Source organism: Aulonocara sp. 'chitande type north' Nkhata Bay, linkage group LG15, assembly GCF_057382095.1.
Source record: "Aulonocara sp. 'chitande type north' Nkhata Bay isolate Kocher_YH1m ecotype deep benthic linkage group LG15, A_spYH_male_GT1.1, whole genome shotgun sequence".
Lineage (NCBI taxonomy): Eukaryota > Metazoa > Chordata > Actinopteri > Cichliformes > Cichlidae > Aulonocara > Aulonocara sp. 'chitande type north' Nkhata Bay.
In genome coordinates, this window is record NC_141358.1 from 31,789,639 (window position 1) to 31,813,611 (window position 23,973).

A 23,973-nucleotide genomic window follows, 5' to 3' on the forward strand; every position below is an offset into this window, starting at 1 on the left:
TGTAGCTGCAAAAGGTGGGCCAACATCCTATTAATCCTAATGCATTAAGACTGGGATGTCACTTAAGTTCACATGCATGTGAAGGTAGATGAGAGAATGCTTTTCACAATATATTATATATAATAATGACTCAACACTTACAAATATATTCACCCTATTTGTATGAGAATGCTGTACTATAATATAATGTGACTACAAAGTCTACAATTACACAACAAGCAGCTGACCCTTACCAGCCGTTCAGTGCAGGCAAAGCATGAAGACAGTCATATTTTATAGCCAGTACAACCAGACAAAATAAAGTGAAAACTGAAAACTCCCATGCTTACACAAAAGACCACATGTACTCTAATAAGAGTTGTCATTGAACAACACTTTTATTTTCATAACTGATACTGTGCCTGTATATCATTTCATACTGTGTAGGTTTTGCTTTCAGTCATTGTGAAAAGAAAGCAATGAAGGCCATTTGAAAAGCTGATGCTAACATACTTTTCTTTTACATCAGCTAGAATCCAACACTTAACCTTAAAATGGAACCTGTCATGATAAATAGCTAAAATGCCAGTGTTTGTTCTTTATAAGCTTGAAGCAGAGGGTTGTGACCTTGGCAGGAGGAAATAACCCATCTTTTCTTTTCTTTTCTTTTTTCCTTTTTTTAAAAAAGCAATATTGAGCATATTTCGATTCAATCTTTTAGTGTTCCAGAAAGTTAATTATGTTCATCTGGACACAGCATTTTCATCACTGTGCCTTTTGGGCAATTATTGGTCAAAAAAGAAGGCTTAGCATGTGACAGAAAAAACTAGCTAGCAGTCAGGCCGTGTATGTGTCCTTGTGCAGTTAAAGTAATCCACACTTGTAGTTGAAAACAAACACACCAACATTTATTTCCACAGTCTTGAACACACTGTATGAAAAATGTTCGACTCCACAGCTAGTTAAAACCTTTACTGCTCCACAGTGCAGAAGTCTGACTGCTCACCGCATGCATGATTTCTGTGTATTAAAGAAAGAGTATGCAGAAATTAAATAAGTGGAAAAATACTACCTAGCAATAAATATTACACTAAAACATAAAACATGAAATTCCCCATTACCTTTTACTTATCTGTGTCCGTAATAATTCAAATAAAAACTATTACCAAGTAAACCTCCTATGAAATGTGAGTAAAATAAGATTAATTTACAGAACTTTGGCTTACATACCTACAGTATGCGCTAATCACTGTAGTAACATTTATGGTCACTTAATCCGATGCAAAACTAAGATCTAGCAGGACAAGCAGAGATGAGTCCACCGTCAGAGCCCATAAGAAGATCATTTGTAACCTTCGCTAAAGCTGTTTCAGTGATGGCCTCGGAAACTTCAGTGAAACTCTTCAAATAAACCAAAGTTTGCTGTTTTACAAATATAAAATTAATATTTTGTATTGAATACCGAGTTGAATTGTTCTCAACTTACTGGTGTGACCCTTCACAGCAGTCCCAGTTTTTCATGAGGCCCCTTGGAAAACACAGTTGTCCAACCCTGGCATAGACATAGGCTATAACAAATATATGACAATAATAGCAGTAGGCTGTTATGTATAATTCTTACTTAATGCAAAATATTACACTTGACAGATGCATGCAACCTCCAAGGCTGAAAAATTAAGCCAGTGTAGAAGTGCCAAAATCATTTAAGGGCAGCCACATAAAGCATGTTAATGATGTCTCATGTTAATATCTCCAGCAACATACCAACAAAAAAGCATGCTTATAGCATTGGTAGCATGTTTAAAAACTTAAACCAAAGCAAAAAAAAATAAAAATCCACCTTCATAATTTAAAATTGCAGCTGTTTGCTGGACCAACCAACCATGTTTGTATTGATAATACCTTTTTGGAGCATTTTTAATGACACTGCCTGACAAACACTATGGCCTGTATGGCTTTTTTTTTGTGCCACTATTCTGAGCGCACGTAAAAAAAATTTGCAGGTGCAAGTGTTGCATTTTGAGGAGAAATTAATTTTGAGCGAAAAAAAGAATTTGAGTGAACAAAATTCATTGCTCCATGCAAAAAATGTATTTCAGTGTTTGCTATTATCCACATACACACACACACACAATAGCAGCCCCTCTCACTCAGTTTTTGCATTTGCGCTTGCTCGCAATGGGGTGCATGCACTCTCAACATTTCTGCCCGTGCGCGTTCAACTCTTTCTGTACACCGTTATATTTGTGCCACAAAACCACCCAATCTCAGACTTGGATGCAAAAAAATCTGATTGGCTGTTTTAGTCTCCAATCAGCTCGAAATGACGAAATGCAATATCCCAGAATTCATTTCGTCCAAAACTCAAACGAGGCAGTGGCAGAGGAACACAGAGTGGCGGAGTTTGAAATATTACTCTGTCTGGGTCACAAAATAAACTTTTAAGATATTTTCATGCGAGAATGGTGCTGTGTAAACTTTTAATATCTGCTTGATTTATCAAGACATCACACATTTGCATAAGTGCTCTAATGTTTTCGGAGATGCCTGTTACCCACTAGCTGACCGGGTGGTCACTCGGGTTAAACATAATATATAAGGCTGAACTGACAAAAAATCACCAACTACACCACCAGGTATTATAGGAAAAACCATAAAGCCTTTGAACTAAAACAAACGCTGTTGTGACAGTGATGTACACTGTCTTGTTGGTATATATGTATGCTTTGTATCACCTTCATGTTTCCCTCTCACCACATATCCAAACTGGTATCATGAGCAGCAGCTTTTACAGCTGTGGCTCCAGCAAACATCAGCTGATACTAGAAAGTAATATTAAATAAATTCTAACAACAGCTTATCAAGCTTGAAGTGCTGCTGTTGTTTAGTGCAACATCCGCTGGTTTCCTCTTTCTGGCGCAAAGTGAGCGATAAACAAAGAAGAGAGATGATCAGCTGATCATTGATCAGTTTCATGATTGAAATAGCAACAGGAGAGAGAGGGAGAGAATGAGACAAGAAGAAACAGCTGTGCAGCAAAAACACAGAATAACTTCAGCTTTGTGTCTTTTTTTCATTCTAGCTGAAGTACGGGACGAATTGCGTTCCTTTCCCCCTCAATACGGATGTATTGTAATTGGTCCAGCCCAGAGTTGATCATGGCCAATTGGCTAATCCACCACCTTTCATTGTTATACCATTACAAAAACAAACAAACATAAAAAATGCCCAGGGGGCCAGTCCAGCTATGCGGTCAGCTGGTGGGTAACAGGCATCTCCGAAAACATTAGAGCACTTATGCAAATATGTGATGTCTTGATAAAGTGAGCAGATATTTGAAGTTTACACAGCACCATTCTCGCATGAAAATATCTTAAAGGTTTATTTTGTGACCCAGAAAGAGTAATATTTCAAACTCCGCCACTCTGTGTTCCTCTGCCACTGCCTCGTTTGTGTTTTGGACGAAATGAACAGCCAATCAGATTTTTTTGCATCCAAGTCTGTGATTGGCTGGTTTTGTGGCACAAATATAACGGTGCACAGAAGGAGTTGAACGCGCACGGGCAGAAATGTTGAGAGCTCAAGCACCCCATTGCGAGCAAGCGCAAATGCAAAAACTGAGCGAGAGGGGCTGCTATTGTGTGCGTGTATGGATAATAGCAAACACTAAAATACATTTTTTGCACGCAGCAATGAATTTTGTTCACTCAAATTTAGCTTTTCTTCGCTCAAAATAAATTTCTCCTCAAAATGCAACACTTGCACCTGCGAAATGTTTTTCCGTGCGCTCAATATTTTTTTCCGTGCGCTCAGAATAGTGGCATAAAATAACGCCATAGGACCTGCTGTGTACAGCCTGCAAAACATGTAATTGTGCTTCAGTTTTGGTGAGAGAAAGTCTGGTTTTTCATTAGTGTTTTATTTATCAGTGATAGTAGATAATATGCCTGTCTGTGCATTCATGTAATGATGCAACTTTCTAAATAATTATGAGGTAGAACTAAGTCTACCTAAGTTATCAGGTACTGCAAAGCATTACCTGATTACCTTAGCACTCCACTATGCAATCCTGGAGCCTCCAAATAGCCAAAATACTGTTGGCTAAAATGCACTGAGGCTTCAAAATGAAGAGCCCAGAAACCAATACGTGTCCATGGTGACAGCCTCCTATATGTCCCTCACATTTCCCATTTTATGAATTTTATTGTATGTATGCTAGTTGCTATGAGAAGATCAGTTTCTCTGCTCGAGCTCTTTGTGCTAAACTGAATGGAACCAATGCCTGAAGAGGATGTGCAGGGAAGTATCATCTTGGTCTGTAATGCTTTTTGGTGCTAAAGCTATTTATAACCAAATTAAACTCATTGTTTATCTGTCTGACTACAACTTTTCTAAACTACTTTATTTTTACTGCTCTTGTAGTATTCTTACTACGGCCTACTCACCTGTCACCTATCACAAATTATTACTCACCTGCTGTCCATCATCAATGACTGCTCCCGTGCTACTTAAGGCCTCAGTGGAGCCCAGCTTGTGTTGTCCTAGTGCTCCTCGCTAACGTCAACCTCTCTTCTTGTATATAGATTTCCCTGGACCCTGGCCTGTTTCCCTTCTCCATGGACCCTGAGTGGATGAGCTTGAGTGAGAGTGAGTTTAGACTAGATTAGTGTGTGGATTATTGTGAGTCACAGACTGTGTGAAGAGGAGTTTGGACCTTCTCCTGGCTTCCCTGGACTCTGTTTCCTCATCAGAATCAGAATCAGAATCAGAATACTTTATTGATCCCTGGGGGAAATTATTTTGCCAGCATTCATGATATATATATATATATATATATATATATATATATATATATACACATACATCACTCACCTGGTGATACTTTCATTCATTGAGAGTGACTTGTTCATTTGAGTCCAGCACTCATAATCATGACAGTAACAGTGCTAACCACCACAGTGCCTTATCATCAGAATAATTATTGTGTCTTATTAACTATGACAGAGTACATATCCGATTTATAATTTATGATGTAATTATTTTATGTAACAAAATCTATTCAACCATACCAGCAGCAATGCTTATTACACATTAAATATGGATTAAATGTTTATTAATAGTAAAAATAACTGTTTTGCTAACATTTGTCTGTCAATTTGCATTGATTGACTATAGTCATGATAACGTGTTATCACTTAATGGTTGCAGTGGTATCATATGACATAATATGAATAATAATATCTATTTGTAGTTACTTCCTCTTTTATTTTAAAAGACTTTTTTCTCTTATGCTTCTTATTCAGGTTACTCTTTTGTGATTAGTTTCAGCTGCGTTCCACCAATTTCCTCTTCCCTTATAACGTCTTGAATTTAGTGTCACCTTTTCTCCGAGTTCCCCCATGTTTGCGGTTCTTTTCAATTTTTAGTCTTTCCTGATCTGTGGATACCTGCCTCATGGGTTTTTGACTTTATGGCCTGGTAAAATAACATTAGTACTCACCACCTTGATCTAAATAAAGAAACAGACAATCCACACATCACATGACATCTTGTCTTCATGCGTTGCTTGACTATGTTGTTATGCTTGTCACTTGCATGGTATGCTCTTCTTTATTCTTCTACATATAAATTTAAATTCCTTTGATTTAGTAATAACCTTAACAACACATCCAGAAGAAAAGAGTTTTACGTACAGCTCAAAGTTTAAATGAGCATAGACAAATGGTGTCACATATTTACTTGATAGACTGTGTACTTAGGAAGATAATTTTCACACAGCTGCAAACATATAGTCTTATAATAGGTCAGACCAGATACCCAGTTGCATTCTACACTGTGTGCTGATTATTTCCCAGCAATATGAGTTAACAGAGGCTTCTTTGCCAGCAGTGAAAGGTTTTCCTCTTTCCATGTCGCTGCATTTTCTGTTTGGCCTTGTGGTTGATTTTATACAGCCTGCAGTACCCAACAGACTGCAGACTAGACAAAAGAGAAAGATGACTGAAAGTAAGTGAAATAGTGGTCGAGTCATCAGGACAGTGACTCATAATCATGTTAAACAAGTGAACACAAATGCTATCCTGCGATATATACTATATTCATCCCTTGCTCCTGTTGCTGATGTGCAGGAACAAGTTTTACACAATTCATGCAATACTCCAAATTAAACACCTTTAACTCTAATGATCCTCTTTATCTAATGTGTAAATTGTCATTTCGGTGATGCATGAAAGCCAGAGGTGTGATGGCTTTGACAGGGATGATGATAGAGATTAGTGGTAACAGCAGGCTCCCCTGGTCAGATCATGCCTGGTCAAGGAGAAGCTCAACGTTAAATGGCACCTCGGTTTTTTGAAATGTCCTGCATTGTACATTTAAAGAGGGAGAGGACGTTATCTACGCCCTCAGAGGCACTGCTGTCTCATTGTTCTCATTCCCTGCCATTAGAGAAATCCATCAAATCCGTTTCCCCCAGGCTGCGGTATACAATTAAAATATTTCAAGACTTTGTAGGTGATTTATACAGGAAATAAATGAGCCATGCCGAGAAACACCTGAAAACAATTACAGCCAAGACTCTGAGCATAGTGAAAGTGATATCAGTGCAGTGGTGAAGTGGAGCTCTGCAAGTCCCCCTGGAGCACTTTTTCTTTTATTAATTTTCTCTTTTGGTTTGCCACTTTTGGGGTTTATGAAACATGATTAATATACCACACACAGCAAATTCTGGTCTTTGGAATAAACTCTCAGGGAGTTCAGATTAACTACATTTGAGTGTACATGCGTGACCATCGAATGAACTCTAGTGCAGAGTTAGAGTAACTCTTTTCCGGGAGTTGATTTTTCAACTCTTTATAGGAGTTAAAACTAAACTCTCACGGAGTGAAATTTCTACTACCATATAGAGTAAAATTTAACTCATAACTAGAGTTAAGTTTGATATTAACTCTTTTGTAGTGTTACTCATCAATTGAAAAAAGTTTTAGGTTTTTGGTGCAAATTACTACAAAAACACAATAGTGATTAATCAGAATCAGAATCAGAATCAGAATACTTTATTGATCCCTGGGGGAAATTATTTTTTGTTACAGTGCTCCATTTTAAACCAACATTAAGACAAGACAGACAATACGCTAACTAAGAATAGTACAATATATACATATATATACATACATACATACATAAGTCACTTATAAATAAATATTTGGAAAAGAAACATGTGTAGTTGTAGCAGCAAACAGTGTGTTAAGTGGATGCGTTGTACAGGGAGATGGCCACAGGCAGGAATGATTTCCTGTGTCGTTCAGTGGTGCTTTTCGGTAATCTCAGTCTCTCACTGAACGAGCTCCTGTGACTGACCAACATGTCATGGAGTGGGTGGGAGGTGTTATCCAACATTGTCTTTATCTTGGACAGCATCCGCCTCTCCGACACCACCTTGAGGGAGTCCAGCTCCATCCCCACAACATTGCTGGCCTTACGGATCAGTTTATTAAGTCTGTTGGCATCTGCGACCCTCAGCCTGCTCCCCCAGCATGCAACAGCATAGAGGATCGCACTGGCCACCACAGACTCATAGAAAATCCTCAGCATTTTCTGGCAGATGTTGAAGGACCTCAGTCGCCTCAAAAAATAGAGACGACTCTGGCCCTTCCTGTAAAGTGCTGTGGTGTTTTTAGCCCAGTCCAGTTTATTGTCAATGTGTACTCCAAGGTATTTATAGTCGTCCACAATGTCAACACTGACCCCCTGGATTGAAACAGGGGTCAAGTGTTTCCTGGTCTTCCTGAAGTCCACGATCAGTTCCTTGGTCTTTGCCACGTTGAGCTGCAGATGATTCTGCTCACACCACGTGACAAAGGAGTCGACCACAGCCCGGTACTCTGTCTCATCATCCCTGCTGATGCATCCAACCACCGCAGAGTCATCAGAAAACTTCTGAAGATGGCAGGTCTCTGTGCAGTGGCTGAAGTCTGTGGTGTAGAGGGTGAAGAGGAAGGGGGAGAGGACAGTCCCCTGTGGTGCCCCTGTGTTGCTAATCACCTTGTCAGACACACACTGTGGGAGACGTACATATTGTGGTCTTCCTGTCAGGTAATCAACAATCCAGGACACCAGAGAAGCATCCACCTGCATCGCTGCTAACTTATCACCCAGGAGGGTCGGCCTGATGGTGTTGAAAGCACTGGAAAAGTCAAAAAACATGACCCTCACAGTGCTCGCCGGCTGGTCCAGATGGGTGTAGACACGATTGAGCAGGTAGATGATGGCTTCCTCTGTTCCGAGACGAGGCTGATAAGCGAACTGAAGGGGATCCAGATGTGGTCTTACTATGGGTCGCAGCTGGTCCAGGATGAGCCTTTCCAGGGTCTTCATGATGTGGGAGGTCAGTGCCACGGGCCTGTAATCCTGGGGGCCACTGGGACGAGGCGTCTTTGGTACAGGGACGAGGCATGATGTCTTCCACATCACCGGGACCCTCTGCAGACTCAGACTCAGCATAAACAGTTTATGAAAGACTCCACACAGCTGGGGGGCACAGGTCTTGAGGACAAGGGGACTCACTCCGTCTGGTCCAGCAGACTTGCCTGAGTGAAGTCTCCTCATTTGCATCTCAACCTGGTATTGAGTGAAGGTGATGGGTGGGGGAGGGGTGTCAGGAATCTCACAGGAGGCAACATGTGAAGAGAGAGGCTGGCACAGTGGTGTGGCTCTGGATTCCAGGCTGACTGCAGGTGAGGTTGTGGGGGTGGGAGCAGACACTGTGGTGTCGAATCTATTGAAAAACAGATTCAACTCGTCGGCTCTATTCTCACCTCCCTCAGCTCCCCTGCTGTTGGTTGGCCTGAATCCAGTGATGGTCTTCATGCCCCTCCACACCTCTCTCATGCTGTTCTGCTGGAGTTTCCACTCCAGCTTCCTCCTGTAATTGTCCTTAGCCTCTCTGATCTTGTCCTTTAGTAACACCTGGACCTTCCTCACCTCCTCTTTGTTGCCCCCTCTGAAAGCCCTCTTCTTGTTGTTGAGGAGGGCTTTGATGTCCTTAGTCACCCACGGCTTGTTATTTGGGTAACAATGAACAGTCTGAGCTGGAACAATGGAGTCGGTGCAGAAAGTTATGTAGTCTGTGATACACTCAGTAAGCCCATTGATGTCCTCGGCGTGAGGCTCACAGAGTGTTTCCCAGTCGGTCACCTCGAAACAGCCCTGTAGTTCCGCTATTGCCTCCTCTGACCACCTCCTAACAGTCCTGGTGGTCATTATTATGAATGTATGGATTTTATTTATCAAAAATAACATATTCAAATATGAATGCTGCATGGATTAACATACATTCTGTGTAACAGTACTGTAATAGCATAATATCCACCATTATTGGCAGCTAAACAGTTGAGGTCAGAAAGGCCTAACATTGGGCGAAAAGAAAAAAAAAACAGAATTAAAGGAAAAAAATGACTACAGAATAAGCACTTCTTGTAATGCAGTGTTAACGTGAGGAAGACTCTGTAAAGTCTCCATCAAGCCAACAAATTAAGTAATGCAACTCTCTCACAGAACATAAAATTGTGAATCACACCCATATGACATTTGGGCATCAAAACATTTGAAATGTCTTACTTTCTCCCTTTCTAGGACCAGTATCTTCTTAAAAATGGTTTCATTTACCTGAAAAGCAGGACACTGATCATGGAAACACGTTTCATGGTTAACATGCATAACAAAAACAGAGAGAGAGCGAGAGAGAGAGAGCAAGTCTTATTACACACTACAGTTGCAGAGCAAACTACATGAAATACTATATTAAATTATTTTTCTCTAATCTGTTTTATCTTCGTGTTTAAGCTTTTTCAAGTAATGGCAACTAAAGAGTCAAGTATAAGTCAATTAAGTACTGTATCTACATTTCTTTCATGTATGCTGTCCAATAGAGGCTGAACCATTTGAAGTCCGGCATCACTTGTGTCACTGCTCTGACTGCTGGTGGTTGAGACAGACAATGTATCTGTTAGACTTGGAGAGGAGGGCTCTTCCACATGTTGCTTCAGGACAGTCAAATCTGAGGGTGACAAATAAAAATATTAGAATACAAGGTATATACAATCAAAAACACAACACAACAAAGATACCATTTATGCACACAGGGCCAGTAAATTGCACGGTTTGGTTAAATTATACTTTCTCCCAGGAGAACAGATGGTTATTTTGTATTTTATTATGGTAATATACAATTTACATACCACAAGGTGTGAGTGTCACATAGTGTGTTAGGTCTGAGCAGTCACGCAGCTTCTTGGATGATTGTGTTTCCAGGATGTCTGAAATGCATGTGATAAATCCAACTTACTGTTGAGCCATGAAAACAGCATTTTGTGATTGTTACCACAGGATATTAGACAAATTAAAAATGTTTATTTAAGAGTAACTGTACAAATCAAATCCTTCAAAATCTATCAGAGCATATATTTACTTACCTTCAGCTGTATAGATGACAAAACACACCTCTTTGACTGCTGCAAGTTCAGGAAAGATATCCTCATCCACCTCTATACCCTGCTCATCCGTGACTTTCAGTGCTGCATTTTCTGGTATGAGAAACTTCTGCTGCACTGAAGTAAAATCATCACTTAGTTAATAACAACATTATCATTTCTTCTTTAATGACTTAGTACAAACCATAACTTACCTGCTCTCACAAAATCTGTGAAGCTGACTTCTTCCAATTTTGCATATTTCTTTGTCTCTCTGTGTTTTACTTTTATCAACATCTTGGCCACCTACGGAAAAAAATACCTTTACTACTATGAAACACAACACAAGAAGAAGAGGTTGTTTATGGTAACTCTATGTAAACTGTGTATAACTTAATCAACGAACACTGTCTTACATTGAGTTAGCCTGTCCACACTAAATATTGCTTAAAATCTATTTAGCTAGGCTGGTTTAGCAGACAATGTGACTGCATGTTTGCTGTGTCCTTGTCTTTACAGTTCTGGAGACAGGGTTGTGTGCATGTCTCAGTGTGCAGCAGGACTAACTAACTGATGTTAATGGTACCTCAACATCTCATCAGTGCAGGCTGCACCTCTCTTTGGTTAAATACGGCCATTACCATGAGTCTAAACAGAATATTACTGTAGTTAGCTAACGTTAAATTAAACGTTGGTGTTAAAATTAAGAAATAGAAATAAACGTTTTCATTGACAACGTGAAATGTGTATCTTAAAATACAGTAAGATAAGTAAGTTAGCTAACTTTTGACTAGCATTAGCCTAGCTGCTATCTCCAAATCAGCATAACATACAGAAAACACATGTAGTGCTAGTTAGTTAACTTTATATTTTACTTGTGCATCCATGTAACTGAATATATATATATAAATAACATCACTACACTCACAGAAAATTCCAAAGTAAATAAAGTATTTTTACCTCCTACATGTCGGAGTCCAAGAAAGAAACACAGATAGGCGCTGTAACGGTCGACAGACAGTGGCGTGTCTAGAAAATTTTTGTTGGGGGGGCCAGGTAGGGGCACAGATTTGGAGAAGGGTGGCAGATGTAATTGGCAGATAATGTTAAAAACAATTCTACCAACCGTTAACCATAATTCAATAACCCTGTAAACCTAATAACCGTAACCTTATTAGAATGAGATTTTAACCACTACGGTGCAAAGTGTTTAGATACTGTGTTGATTAAGTACAAGAGATACAATCAGTCAGTGTTTATTCAGCATTCAAGGACATCAATATTTGCATAGTATTTTTACTGACATGTAGTGCACATGTGTTTTGGGTAAAAACATTTTTGAATATTAAAATACGAACATTTTTAACATACAATTGGCAAATTAGCCAATTCCAATGCAAAACCAATGCCTGTTAAAAAAAAAAAGAAGAAGATAATCTTCTCACAAACTGGTGTTTGATTTTGAAACAGGAAAAAAGTGGAGAAACAACTGAAAAGACTAACATTTGAATAAAACCTGAAAGCAAGTAAATACTTTATATGCTGCCTTACTTTGGTAATATTGAGAACAACACTGGCTGATGATGAAATGCAGTCAGCTGGCATGGTGACACTGCCAGTATTAACCTGCAGGGCTGGACTGGGACAAAAAATTGGGCATTTTCACTACAGATTGGCCCACCAGGTATTAAAGCCATAAAGCCTTTGAATGAAAACAAATGCTGTTGTGACAGTGATGTACAGTCTTTTTGGTATATGTATGATTTCTATACATTTTACGTCAGATAAAAACTTTCTTCGCAAGATTCAGATAATTATTTAATAAAAGCTAGATATTTTAAATGAGAATAAAAAAGAAAAGTATTTCTTTATGCCCTCCTCTCCCTGTTAATGCCCTACCTGGCCCCCTGGCAACACTTTGCTAGACCCGCCCCTGCACAGTTACCAGCTGTCAGCTACATAAAAAAAGGATCCTGGTGTTATTTATCTCTCAGAAACAGTTCATAACTTCAACTCATTCATGTCACCTAAAAGGTAAACCTTTTTCTCCATCACCTGTTCAGCTCTGATTATTCAGTAAGGACATCTCCTGGTTTCATCTTCATGTTTCCCTCTCACCACATATCCAAACCGACATCATGACCAGCAGCTTTACAGCTTTACAGCTGTGGCTCCAGCAAACATTCTAACTAAATAAATTCTAACAACAGCTGATCAAGCTTAAACGTGCTGCTGCTGCTGTTTAGCGCGACATCTGCTGGTTTCCTCTTTCTGGCGCAAAGTGGGTGATAAACAAACAAGAGAGACGATCAGCTGATCATTGATCAGTTTCATGATTGAAGTAGCAACAGGAGAGAGAGGAGAGATAATGAGAGGAGAAGAGGCAGCTGTGCAGCGTAAAGACAGAATAACTCCAGTTTTGTGTCTTTTTCCATCCTAGCTGAAGTCCGGGACAAACTGCGTCTCTTCTCAGCTCAATACCAAACCCGTAATATTTTCTCTGAATGAGGGACCATTCCATTTTTAAGGAGCTGTTGGCAACTCTACTAACTAACCTTATGAATAAAATAAAGTTCACTATCAGTAACATCATAGCAACCGAACAGCTGTATAAACTCGTCATGCTAGCTCACGCAGTATGAGGTATTGTAACTGACTGTAAAAAGTCAGCACAACAAAAATAAACTCCACCTAAACTTGGTTTATATCTGACCCAGATAGACTGCAGGTCATAACTTCTTACCTGAAGTTCAGTTCACCTGACACTCGGACTGGTGGCCGCCTCGGGTCTCTCCTCCTGCCTCCCCTTCCCTCATCCACCTGCTGGCCTCTGTGGAAGCCCCGCCATAGCCACCACCAAACCACTGAGTTATTTTTACACATCGACCTGCATCTTATAACTCATAACTCTTATGTTAGCTGCCCTCAGTAGCATACTGTCTGAAATATTCGATGGTTGCAAAAATTCTTTAAGTGTTATTTTTTTCCTTGGTATTCTAATTTCACCGAAGTTTACTAAACTCAACAAACTTAATATTACTTACCGGGACATTTATTCTGTCCTCATTTTCTTTCACCGAAAAATTGTTTCCTGCAGTGTTGTCCTTCGTGCTTGGCTCTCCTACCTTTGCTAACGTGATGCGCATAGCGCAGAAGCCGATGCTGCATTCACTTACACTCGGATATCTGAGCTTCACCGTGAAAACATAATCGTACATTTGATATTTGATTGAATTTTATTGTTTTACCTTTGGGGTGGCACCTGGGGTGGCCAGTCTGGTTGGGGGGGGTGGCCTGTGCCCCCCCAGGCCACCCCGCTGGACACGCCATTGTCGACAGACAAACAACACCAGCAATGTGTTGAATTAGACTCCTTAGCACCCAGTGAATGAACACCTAAATATTACACCGCTTTAGAGTACTCCCCAACACTGACTGTAGTATAAGGTGAAAAATAAACTCCCGGAATGTAACTCTTGCGCACTTTTATGCCTAACTCCAGAATATTTAACTCCAGTGATTTGCTGTGCAGGAGGCTGAGAATGGGAAGGAAGCCACAGTGCTGTATTTGTCTTATATGTTTAAATGAGACAATAGATATGAACAGAAAGATAATTAACAAATAGCAGACATCAGTCCACCTTTGATTTAAATCATCTAACTCTCGTAGCCTCGGTAACCCTTACCATAACTGTAACCCTATGCTAAGTGATTTTTTTTCTATTTTAAAATTGTTCTCTGAAATGTTGCCAATGAAGAAACAAAAGAAAGATCCTTACTGACATGCATCAAAATCCAGCTGGAAATGAACTGCCATTCGTGTTTTTCTAGTCTTAGTGACTACGCAGTGCATTTGAGTCACTTATATTGTTTCTAGAAAAAGGCAAAACCTGCTTTTCTTTTAACCTTGGGTATAAATAAATATAAATAAGAATGAAGAAGTTGCTTACTGTGTGTCCAGCAGTGTTGTTCAAGTTATTTGACAAAAATAATTAGTTACTTATTACTGATTACTTCTCCAAAAAAGTAATCCCATTACATTACTGATTACTTATTTTCAAAAGTAATTACTTACCTATTACTTAGTTACTTTTTAAAAACATAATACACAACCTGAATACGTAATAAAGCAATAGACCTTTCAGCCATTTTTTTCTGCATAATCCATCATATAAAATTTAATCAAATGAAAAAGTCTCTAAAAATTGTTTTATTAGTTTTAATCTTTTATCTTTATTCATCAAGCAAAGATTAAATTATATGCAACAGTCTATTGAAGAAATTGTTTATAGTGTTGTCAGCGTTAATCTCGTCAAAATGACGTTAACGCCATAACTGCATTAACGCGGCAAATTTGCGTGGATCAACCCGTGCGTGTGGCTGCACGGCATCAACGCGCTAGCATGGTTAGCTTGTTAACGTGTTAGCACCGTCTGCATATTCCAGCATATGAAATAAAATAATGTTTTGTGTTTACACTCATTCTTTCAAATAGATGCAAGGAAAGAACAGCAAAAAATTAATAAAATCAAAGATTCAGTGGCAGTAATTCCTGCCCCTCTTTAGTCTGTCCTATCGCTGCTGCAGTGGTCATGTCAGTGGGGGGATGCGGAGGTTTCACATTCCCGTGGCGGCGTACTAGGTGTTTGCTCAGAGTTGAAATTAAAATTTTTGCTGAGGAAAGAACTTTTCTTCCCACATAAAGCATACAGTGGACGCCAATGTTTTTGTCACACATCTGGCCAGTGATGTCAGTACTTCCAAGCTTTAAACGCTACATGGTCGTGCTCTCTCCCGCACTCCATATTATCCATTATTGATCTACACACGTCTGTTGCTGCCACGGACGTCGTATGCTCGTACGTCATTGTCGTGAGACACTCTCACAAACAAAATCAGTGGTAGTAGTTTAGTAATGCAGTAACGCAGCATGCTTAAGGGAAAGTAGCAGTAATCTAATTACTTTTTTGCAATAGTAATCCCCTACTTATTACTTGAAAAAAGTAAATCTGATTATGTATTACTGCCCATCTCTGGTGTCCAGCACTTTTTGTCCAACTATAGAAAAAGTGTTGAATATGAAACAGTGTAGTTCATGTCAGAATATCTGAAACAGACAGGGGATTTAGTTGTAAATTAATTATTGGATGGATATCCATCTGTCCATCTGTCATCTAATCATGATTGAAAAAAAGGGAGAGTTGGATTTATCTTTATATCTCATTGTGTTCACGACAGGTAAATGGATAAACAGGAACATCATTCTATGAATGAACAGCTATCAATAGACTATGTGCACGTTAGCATATGCTACTTCCGGTGCGGAAACTCCTGTGGGGAGCTTTGTTTCCGGTGTCCTATTCACGCCTTGTTTACGGTCCAAAACAAGTTAAGCAAATTAATGAATCAGGCGGCGATTTACATTTCTATAGATGTCTTGGGCATTTACCCAATATATCTGTAAATGATGTTCATCGACTTGTCAATATTTCCCCCCCGCACCTCAGAGCAAAAGAGAAAAGGGATTCAAATGTTATATTTCTCAGTATCTGTAAACAGCGGTCCCTCGTTTATCGTGGGTGTTATGTTCTAAAAACAACCAGCGATAGGTGAAATCAAGTAGCCAATTTTATTTTTTGACAGTGAAAAAACGTTGCGTCGACATACAGTACTGCACTTCAGAGTCACACTGCTAGCGATCGATGCAGCGATTCTGTACTGTACAGGAGAGACGTCACGGAGGAGATCGTCTGCAGCGATCAGGACGCAGGACACAATGTGACGTAAAAAAAAAGTGCAAACTTGCACTAAAACATCCGCGAAACAGCGAGGTGAAAGGTGAACCGCGTTATAGCGAGGGACCGCTGTAATTTTGAAGGTAAGTCACAACATATCCTTCGTAAATACTAATGTATAGAAACCCTTACCAGCAATCATTCATTTTTTGTGTGGCTTTTTTTCACGGTTTGTAGGTGTGTACTTGACTAGCTGACATGACGGGTGAAACATCTGGTTTGACTATTCTTCACCTGTAGTTTGAATGCTGAACATTTGCCTGTTTAAATCATAAGACCAGTCACTATACAGAGATGTGCTTCTGAATGTGGACGATGTGTCTTCTGCTGCAGTAATGCAGTTCTGCTTGTGTTGAGTGATGTAAACAACTGATCGATCTAAACTCTTTAAACGTCAAAATTGATCATTAGATTTTTTATGACACAACAGGGTGGCTGTAGCTCAGGTAGCAGAGCAGGTCCTAGGGCATCGGAGTGTGAATGTGTATGAATGGTAGACTACTTAGCACTTAGGTCGAAAAAAAGTGCTGGTGTGATTGGGTGAATGAATTAGTTGTACTAAGCGCTTCGAGTGCTCAGGCAGAGCAGAAAAACGCTATATAAGAACAAGTCCATTTAGCGATTGACCGCAAAGTAAAGCTACTGGAAATGTACAACCCTACATCTGGTCTCAAACCAGGAAGTTAGCATTTTCTCGTGCACAGGGTCTATACAGGTCTATTTATCATTCTTCCATATTGGACTATAATATGGAATATTCAAATGAATGTCTGTAAATGAAGGGTATCTGTACACATAATTAGAATCAAGATCCACAGGTAAATGAACATTGACAAAAAGCTGTGCTGAGCAGATTTCATGAGCTGGATTTCAATGCCTCGTCATAGCATCATAGCTTGCACTATGCTCTAGCATTGCCGAAACTTTTTCGAATGAATCAATAAAAAATTAGGAACTGATATTGCTTCTAGTCTACTTTAAGATTGATGCATTCAGGTCTGAATAATCCTATGTGGAAGGGCTTTAAGCTGGCGTTCTTTGTAATATAATGAGCTCACTCTGGTGGTTGCAGAAAGTCTGGCTATAGTGAGGTTTATGGAAAAATGGCCCTTAGGTCATTGATTTGTAATAAACAATTTTCTAATGAGTGTAAGTCTCAGTTGCAAATTTAAATTCTTATTGAATACAAAATGATGTTTATTTGATCCCATTACTGTCAAAAATTAGGGTAAAGTAGGTGTAATATAAGGGAAGCCTAGCATCTAACAATTCCCTACTGTATGAGTGTGCTGGGTCCTCTGCTTTGTTAGCCCTTCCTTATCACATTCAGTTTAAAAACGCTAAGACGGCCACGATCAAAACACTCTGATGGAAGCTTCAAGATGAAACCTCACTAAATGGATACATGTAAAAGATGGCTACATCCATCTTTTACATGCGGCCAATCATTAAATGCAAATTCTAATTACTGTGAACTTAGAACTTTCTCATAAGAAAAACTAAGAAAAGTGCAGGATGAATCTAGCCTGAGATTGTTCTGTCAAACTGAATCGATTTCATGCTTTTTGAAATTCATTTCTTAATGTATCCCCCATAAACCACATCTTTACAAATGAGAGAATAAACATTTTAATTTAGCACATGGTTCCCACACACAGCTCTTTTCAACCACCTGAATTGTAAATTTGTGCTGCAGATCTGCCAGTGGGCAAATCTTCAGACACCCATTTGTTAGCTGACTCAGCAGCCAGTTGGACAGGAAGCTAGCAGATTGGTTGGATGATCTGAAGGTAAGTGATGAGGTGACTGAAGAAAAAGTAGGAGAGCATCTCTTCTGTGATTAAAGACCAGAGCTTCTGACATGCACGATAGCCCCATGACCCAGGCCCAGGAGAGATACACTGACGGCTCTCCTTCTTCCATTCTGCCAAGCCCTTGGCTGCAGCAGTAATTTTCCCACCTCTGGTGAAGTCTTTTAACAACCTTGCTGCAGTCTTTGCACCACATTCCAATGCAATAAAAAAGAAGTTGTGCAGGACGCAATAGTATTTTTTTTTTAAATGTAATACAATAAAATAAAATGGTAGACACTGAAGATGCAGCAAAGAAAACTCAGAAACATAGAAACCTAAAATTACTTATGTAAGCAAGTATTTAGAGGTTTATATTGTTTGAATGTTCCAGAAGCATCAACATTACATTTCATTACATACATACATTACATTACATGACATTTCACATGTGCCACAAGTTACTGGTTATTTTTTTATATCCCTTTTTATTAACTCATGAACATGAGACAGACATTGCTGATATTGTTGAAGGTTTCCTTTTGTTAAAAGAGTCTTACTTTGATACTCGTTCATGAAACCCATTTTCTCCAACTAGGGTTTGAGGATATGTTAAGCTAGCTGTGATGAATTTGCTTCATGTTATGCCTCAAATGTCTTTCTTGTTGTTCTTGTCCAATAATGTTGAGCCATGTAAATGACTTGGATTATCACTTAGTAGCACACAGAGCCAAGTTAAACAAACTTTTATTAGAAGTTTTGCATGAACTGCTCAGTTGTTGCCATTCAAACAGTGAGAAAACACATCAAAGGCACAACTGTGATTCCCTTTTAAAAACAGTTATCTATTGATATTTTTGATGTGATGTGTAAATTGTAGCAACAAGACATGGGCTACAATTATCACTGGGACCATGTTCAATAATGCATATCAACGCACAGACAGAGTTGCTCTGATGGGAAATTCTTGGTGTCAGGTTCCTAATTTCTTGAATTCTTGTGAAATGTTATGCACCAATTTATTGATTTTTTATATGAGTTTTTGGTGGAACTGTTTTGATATAAAGCAAAACGCAAATATCAGGTAACAAACTGGGATATAAAGAAGCTTATCATAGCTATGGTGTTTGTTTGTAGTGGAACCAAGTCACAGAAGGCAGAAATAACTCAATATAGTTGAGTTTTGTTTCAAGTGAGATGATTATAAAGACTTCTGCAACTGCAAGCTTACTTCCTCCAAGCCCCGGCCAGTTATTCGGCTTAGAGAAAAAACTGATCAAGGCATGTGATTCTTCCATCAGCTCTCTGTTATTTTCCACTGAAAATAATGTCTTTGTTGTTCCTTCTTTCTTTTTTTTGCCTTCATATCTGCTAAGAGCTGACTGGTCAATCATGTTCACTGTAACAAACATGCTTATTCTTCTGTGAATTACTATGGTGGCCAATGTGAATCCAGCAAAAACAACAACAAAACAACTCGGGGCAATCTACTGATAGCTGTGCTTTCTAGCAACAGTCCCAGATATTTGTGTTTTATGACATTTGCACCTGTCAAGAAGACAGATTTGAGTTTGTGGTAGAACAAAGTATACAGACATTTAAATGCATGAAAAAGAAGTTACCTCTGTAAAATAAATGGGAAAACGGCAGCTGAAAGCTCCCTGCAGTGGATGTATGAGCCCCGTGCTTCGGAAGAATACTTATAGTTGTAATCTCGCTGCCGATCCATGAGGAACAGTAAGATGATGGAATAATGCATTATATTTTTGAAGGGAGAGAGAAATGGAGAGGTCTGAATGTGCTGACAGGTTGAATGTATGAAGAGACACAGCAAAGGAGAGAGGAATACAGAGTATCAGTTCAGACGCCTCCCTAAAGTTTCACCAAGACCCATAATTTATCTGAAAATTGAGGCCAAGGCTCATGAAAATAAATCACATCACTTCTTTTTTTGCTCATTAAACTGAGGGGAATTGAGCACAATGCTAACAACCCCATCACCTTGCTTCTATGGTTTTTGAGATTTCTTTATGCAGCAGACATTTATTTTGGTGGTAGAATGAAAGGTGGATGATCCTTCATGAGCTGCAATTAATAAAATTACTGCTCAAACTGGCTCGTATATCCCATTGATTCATCACCTGCTGCCAGTGGCTTCCTGCCACACCCTATCACTCTTGCTGAAAAGTCTCAGAGAGACTTTGGGGAAATCAAAGGCTAAAAATTCAGTAATGGAATTCTGATTAGCAATAGCTTTGTGGCTCCAATACTCTCTTGTGATGCGTGACAGTTGTAAAGAAGTACCCTGCCCGAGGCAACAGGCAGATGTGGGAGCGTCTGACCAGGAGGCCTGGGCTTGCTTGGCTGGTGTTCAGCGTCATTCTTGCAGGGGTAAGGTGGGAGAGGAGCAGATGAGGCAGCTGCCGCTGCCTGGGGGTGACCTACAGGAGGGAGCAAGCACATCTGTAACAGCTGACAGGCCAATAAGGGCCGTGTGTCCCATTATCATGAGCAGCAGGAGGATTTGTCATGCTGGGACGTCTGCACAGAATCACACTGCAGCTGACTCTCATCTGCCCTAACCAGCAGGGAAACAGCCCCGCAGCTCATTTCACCTACTGATTCTCTCCAAACCTCCTTTCACAGTGCTAATAAATATGATATGAGCATTATCATATGATAATTTCTCACAGAAAATCAGGAGTAGAGAGCAGCAATTAACAACAAAATACAGCAGCAGAAAATAAGTTCTCCCTGCTACAGTGATTCCCTACAATTTATGGAGCAGTTTGAAAATAAAGGGCAGAGCAAGAGAGGCTTTCAAAGCTATTGGCTCATATAAAGTACACTTAAAAATGTAAAAATATATATAGCTCCATTTTTGGACCTGAATAAATAATATTAAGACATTATGAGTGATTATCTGCACCACTATATGGTGGCCCTGAGAGGTCAAAACGTATTATAGCTTAAGTAATCACCAGCAAATACCAAAACGCTACCAAAGCACACAAAACATTAAAAATTGAGTAAAACACAATGGGAATGGAAATGGTGCTGCAAAGGCTCAGTAAAGACAAAATAAGTGTGTGTGTGTGGGGGGGGGGAGACAATAATGCGACAGAACAGCTGCAGAAGGGAAAAGCTAATAGTAAACATGTTTATGTAGTAGGATCATACGATTAAAACCTAATACCTCATTTTCTCCCTAACCACACAGATAAATCCTGGTGTGTCTCAGTGCAATCCTTTGTCTATTTTCAATTTATTTAACTTCTGTAGCTGGTCTGTCACAGTAATGTCTCCCCAAAAACACTTCTATTGTGTTTTGTTCTGCTTTTGCTGAGTTCCAGTGAACTGTCTTTTGCAGCATTTCTCTATTACCTGCCTTCTTAAGTTGTCTGTTTGACCTTTCAGGGCCTTGAATAGTAAACTTCACTTCTTTTATCATATCTTGGTCTCCTCCTTAACCATTTTCCAGCATATAATTTCCAGTGAGTTTACAATGTTAAGGTACAACACAAGTATTTGAAGTGAAGGAGCACACAATATGATTTCACCTCATGTACCAGCAGGTTAAACAGTATTTGTGTATTTACTGCAACATATTGATAAAGCATTTGTACTGTAGGGCCAACAAAAGACAGAAGGTGCTACTATCATCATTCTGAAGTATTAGAGAAGAACTGTATTACGAGGAGGTGAGTTCAATGGGAAGAGAAGCCAGGCAGCTCCATTTACAGTCTCATTACTTGGAGTGAGTCTGTGTTATGCTCTCAGAGATGGCTGGAAATGGCTCCCAGCCTCTCTACACTAACTGTGCACTGAAGCACGTCGCAGCAGCCGACTGTTAGTGATGTGTCGAAGCAGACGAATGATGATGCCTTTCTTCTCTCTGTGTGTGAAGTTTGGTTGCCACACAAGTGGAGAGAAGAGATCATTTTGGGTAGCTAAGGGGGCTTATAGAGTGCCTGTGAGAACTGCTATTTTGTTTCCTGTATTTTGCTGCTGAAAAAGAAGAAGAGTGGAGGGTGACCAGGGGGGTAGTACAAGGGGGGGCAGGGCAGCAGCCACCACAAATCAATATGAGAAAAGCAGATGAATAGATTTCCAACTCAAATACTCTTGCAGTAGCCCTGCTAATGACCCTGAGGGCTGTAATCCAAGGTGTTAGACATGGAAACGCACTCGCTGTGCGTTGATCAAATCATTGTCCAGATGTCCTCTCCTCACACTCCACTGACATTTTTCAGGATCATTTTAAACTGCCATTAATCCCCAGCTCGATAGGAGACATGCTATTTCTGCTTCTCCTTTACTGCATGGCCTGACACTTACTGCACTGAATAAATAGTCTGAATAAATAGTCTAAAATAGTCTGATTCTCTGCACAAGACTGGATAAAAAGGTGACATTTCCCTGCTCTCCAAAGTAACTTTGACACAGGGGTAGGCAATCTGGGACTCCAAATGTACTGAGGAGTTTGTAAACTTGGATACTTTTGTTCAGTTTATTTTTATACAAAGAAAAATCCAAGCAAACCATGTGAGAACATCCGCCCAGTTTTATTGGCTTGGAACTTTTGTAAGAGCAAGAAAGTCAAAGCAGAACTTAATTCTGGACTTGTGCATATAGCTGCACCTAGTGCAGCTAAAGTTTGTTCTTGTACTTCTCAAAAACAAAAGTCCAAGGGTCAGTTAATCCTGGTGGTATTATTGATTCAGTCCTTCAAAAGAGAATTAGATTTGCCAAGGCTGATTCAATCACCCAAGATGGCCGTGCAACCTTGTGGTCAGACATGGCAGGACCATAATCAGGAAACTATGATCAGCAACTCTCAAATCACAAATATGACAAAAACAAGAAAAAAGACATGGCAAAATGTGAAAGAGAAACTAGTAACTGACAAGTCAGGAACATCAGTCTAAACAATGAAAAACACTTGAAAAAGTGAGAAATGAAGAAAGAGAAATAGCAAGAGACTAAAATTCCAAAAGCCTACAGAAAAGAAGTGATCAGTGTGTGTCATTTAGTCATAGCAACTGTTTGTCCACGGCAGTAAAATCTTTTTTCTCATTTCATTTAGTCCTTTACAGCCCTCATTCTGAGCCACTAACCGGATGCAGCGGTGTTGGCTTCTTTTCAGGAGCTACAGTAGTTAGATAGTCCTGCTATTTGTGTCAAATCAAACGCATAAATAAATGCTTAGAGGCACTGACAAAACATCCCACCTTTGTCTCCAAAAATGGCAACATTGGCTCTCAACTGGTGGTGGCATAAGGGATCAACTAATGTTGCAATACACAGGCCTATACATTTTTAATATTTTTGTAAGTCTTGGATATCGGAGATCCCACCCTGTGTTTTTTTCATTTAACTTACAAATGGTCTGTTGATGATTTAAGATGTGTCAGCTGTAATTCATAAATAGCAACAAAGCTACACTGTAGCATCAAAGCTACATGGTACATAAATACAAACATTTTGACATTGGTTAGTATATATTCACTCCAGAGGGTGATCCACAGTCATGTACAACCATGGTGTTCCCTCCATCTGCAGCTGTGTGAAAAAAGAAAGACGCAAAGAAAAAGCTACAGCAGCTACTATACCTGAATGTGGACATGTTTTATCAGAACACACTTTCTCCAGGAAAATGACTCTTAGTATTCGTTTATTGTGTTACTAGCAGTACGACCTGCAGTTCCCCATCTAACTCACCAGGATCTTCCTTCTCAGTTTGTCAGATATTTAGATATTCCTTGGCCTTTGCACCTTTCAAGTACAGGTTCAGTAAATTGAAATTCCGGCTCTGCGCAGTACAACAAGTCAGATCCCAGTAGTCGGTGCAGGCCAAAGTAGCTTAACCCCATTTAGCTGTCCCCAGCAGGTCCTCCAGAGGAGTCTGAAACAGGATCTCTGTATCCTCGCTACAAACTC

The 23,973-nt window shown here is 39.6% G+C and overlaps 1 protein-coding gene across 2 annotated transcripts; it reads right to left on the reverse strand.

The window, feature by feature from the left end:
* Positions 1-9,694: 9,694 nt before the first annotated feature.
* LOC147313396 (uncharacterized) lies at positions 9,695-11,855 on the reverse strand. 2 transcript variants are annotated; one of them, XM_086264292.1, is made up of 5 exons: positions 11,409-11,855; positions 10,664-10,754; positions 10,452-10,586; positions 10,218-10,295; positions 9,695-10,036 (listed from the first exon to the last, which is right to left on the reverse strand). In XM_086264292.1, exons 2-5 carry the CDS (start codon positions 10,743-10,745, stop codon positions 9,861-9,863), a joined length of 471 nt encoding a protein of 156 aa, XP_086120418.1. In that variant the 5' UTR covers positions 10,746-10,754; positions 11,409-11,855; the 3' UTR covers positions 9,695-9,860. The 2 variants fall into 2 exon arrangements, with proteins under 2 accessions (XP_086120418.1, XP_086120417.1); XM_086264291.1 differs by lacking the exon at positions 11,409-11,855 and having other exon boundaries at positions 10,664-11,384.
* Positions 11,856-23,973: the final 12,118 nt, after the last annotated feature.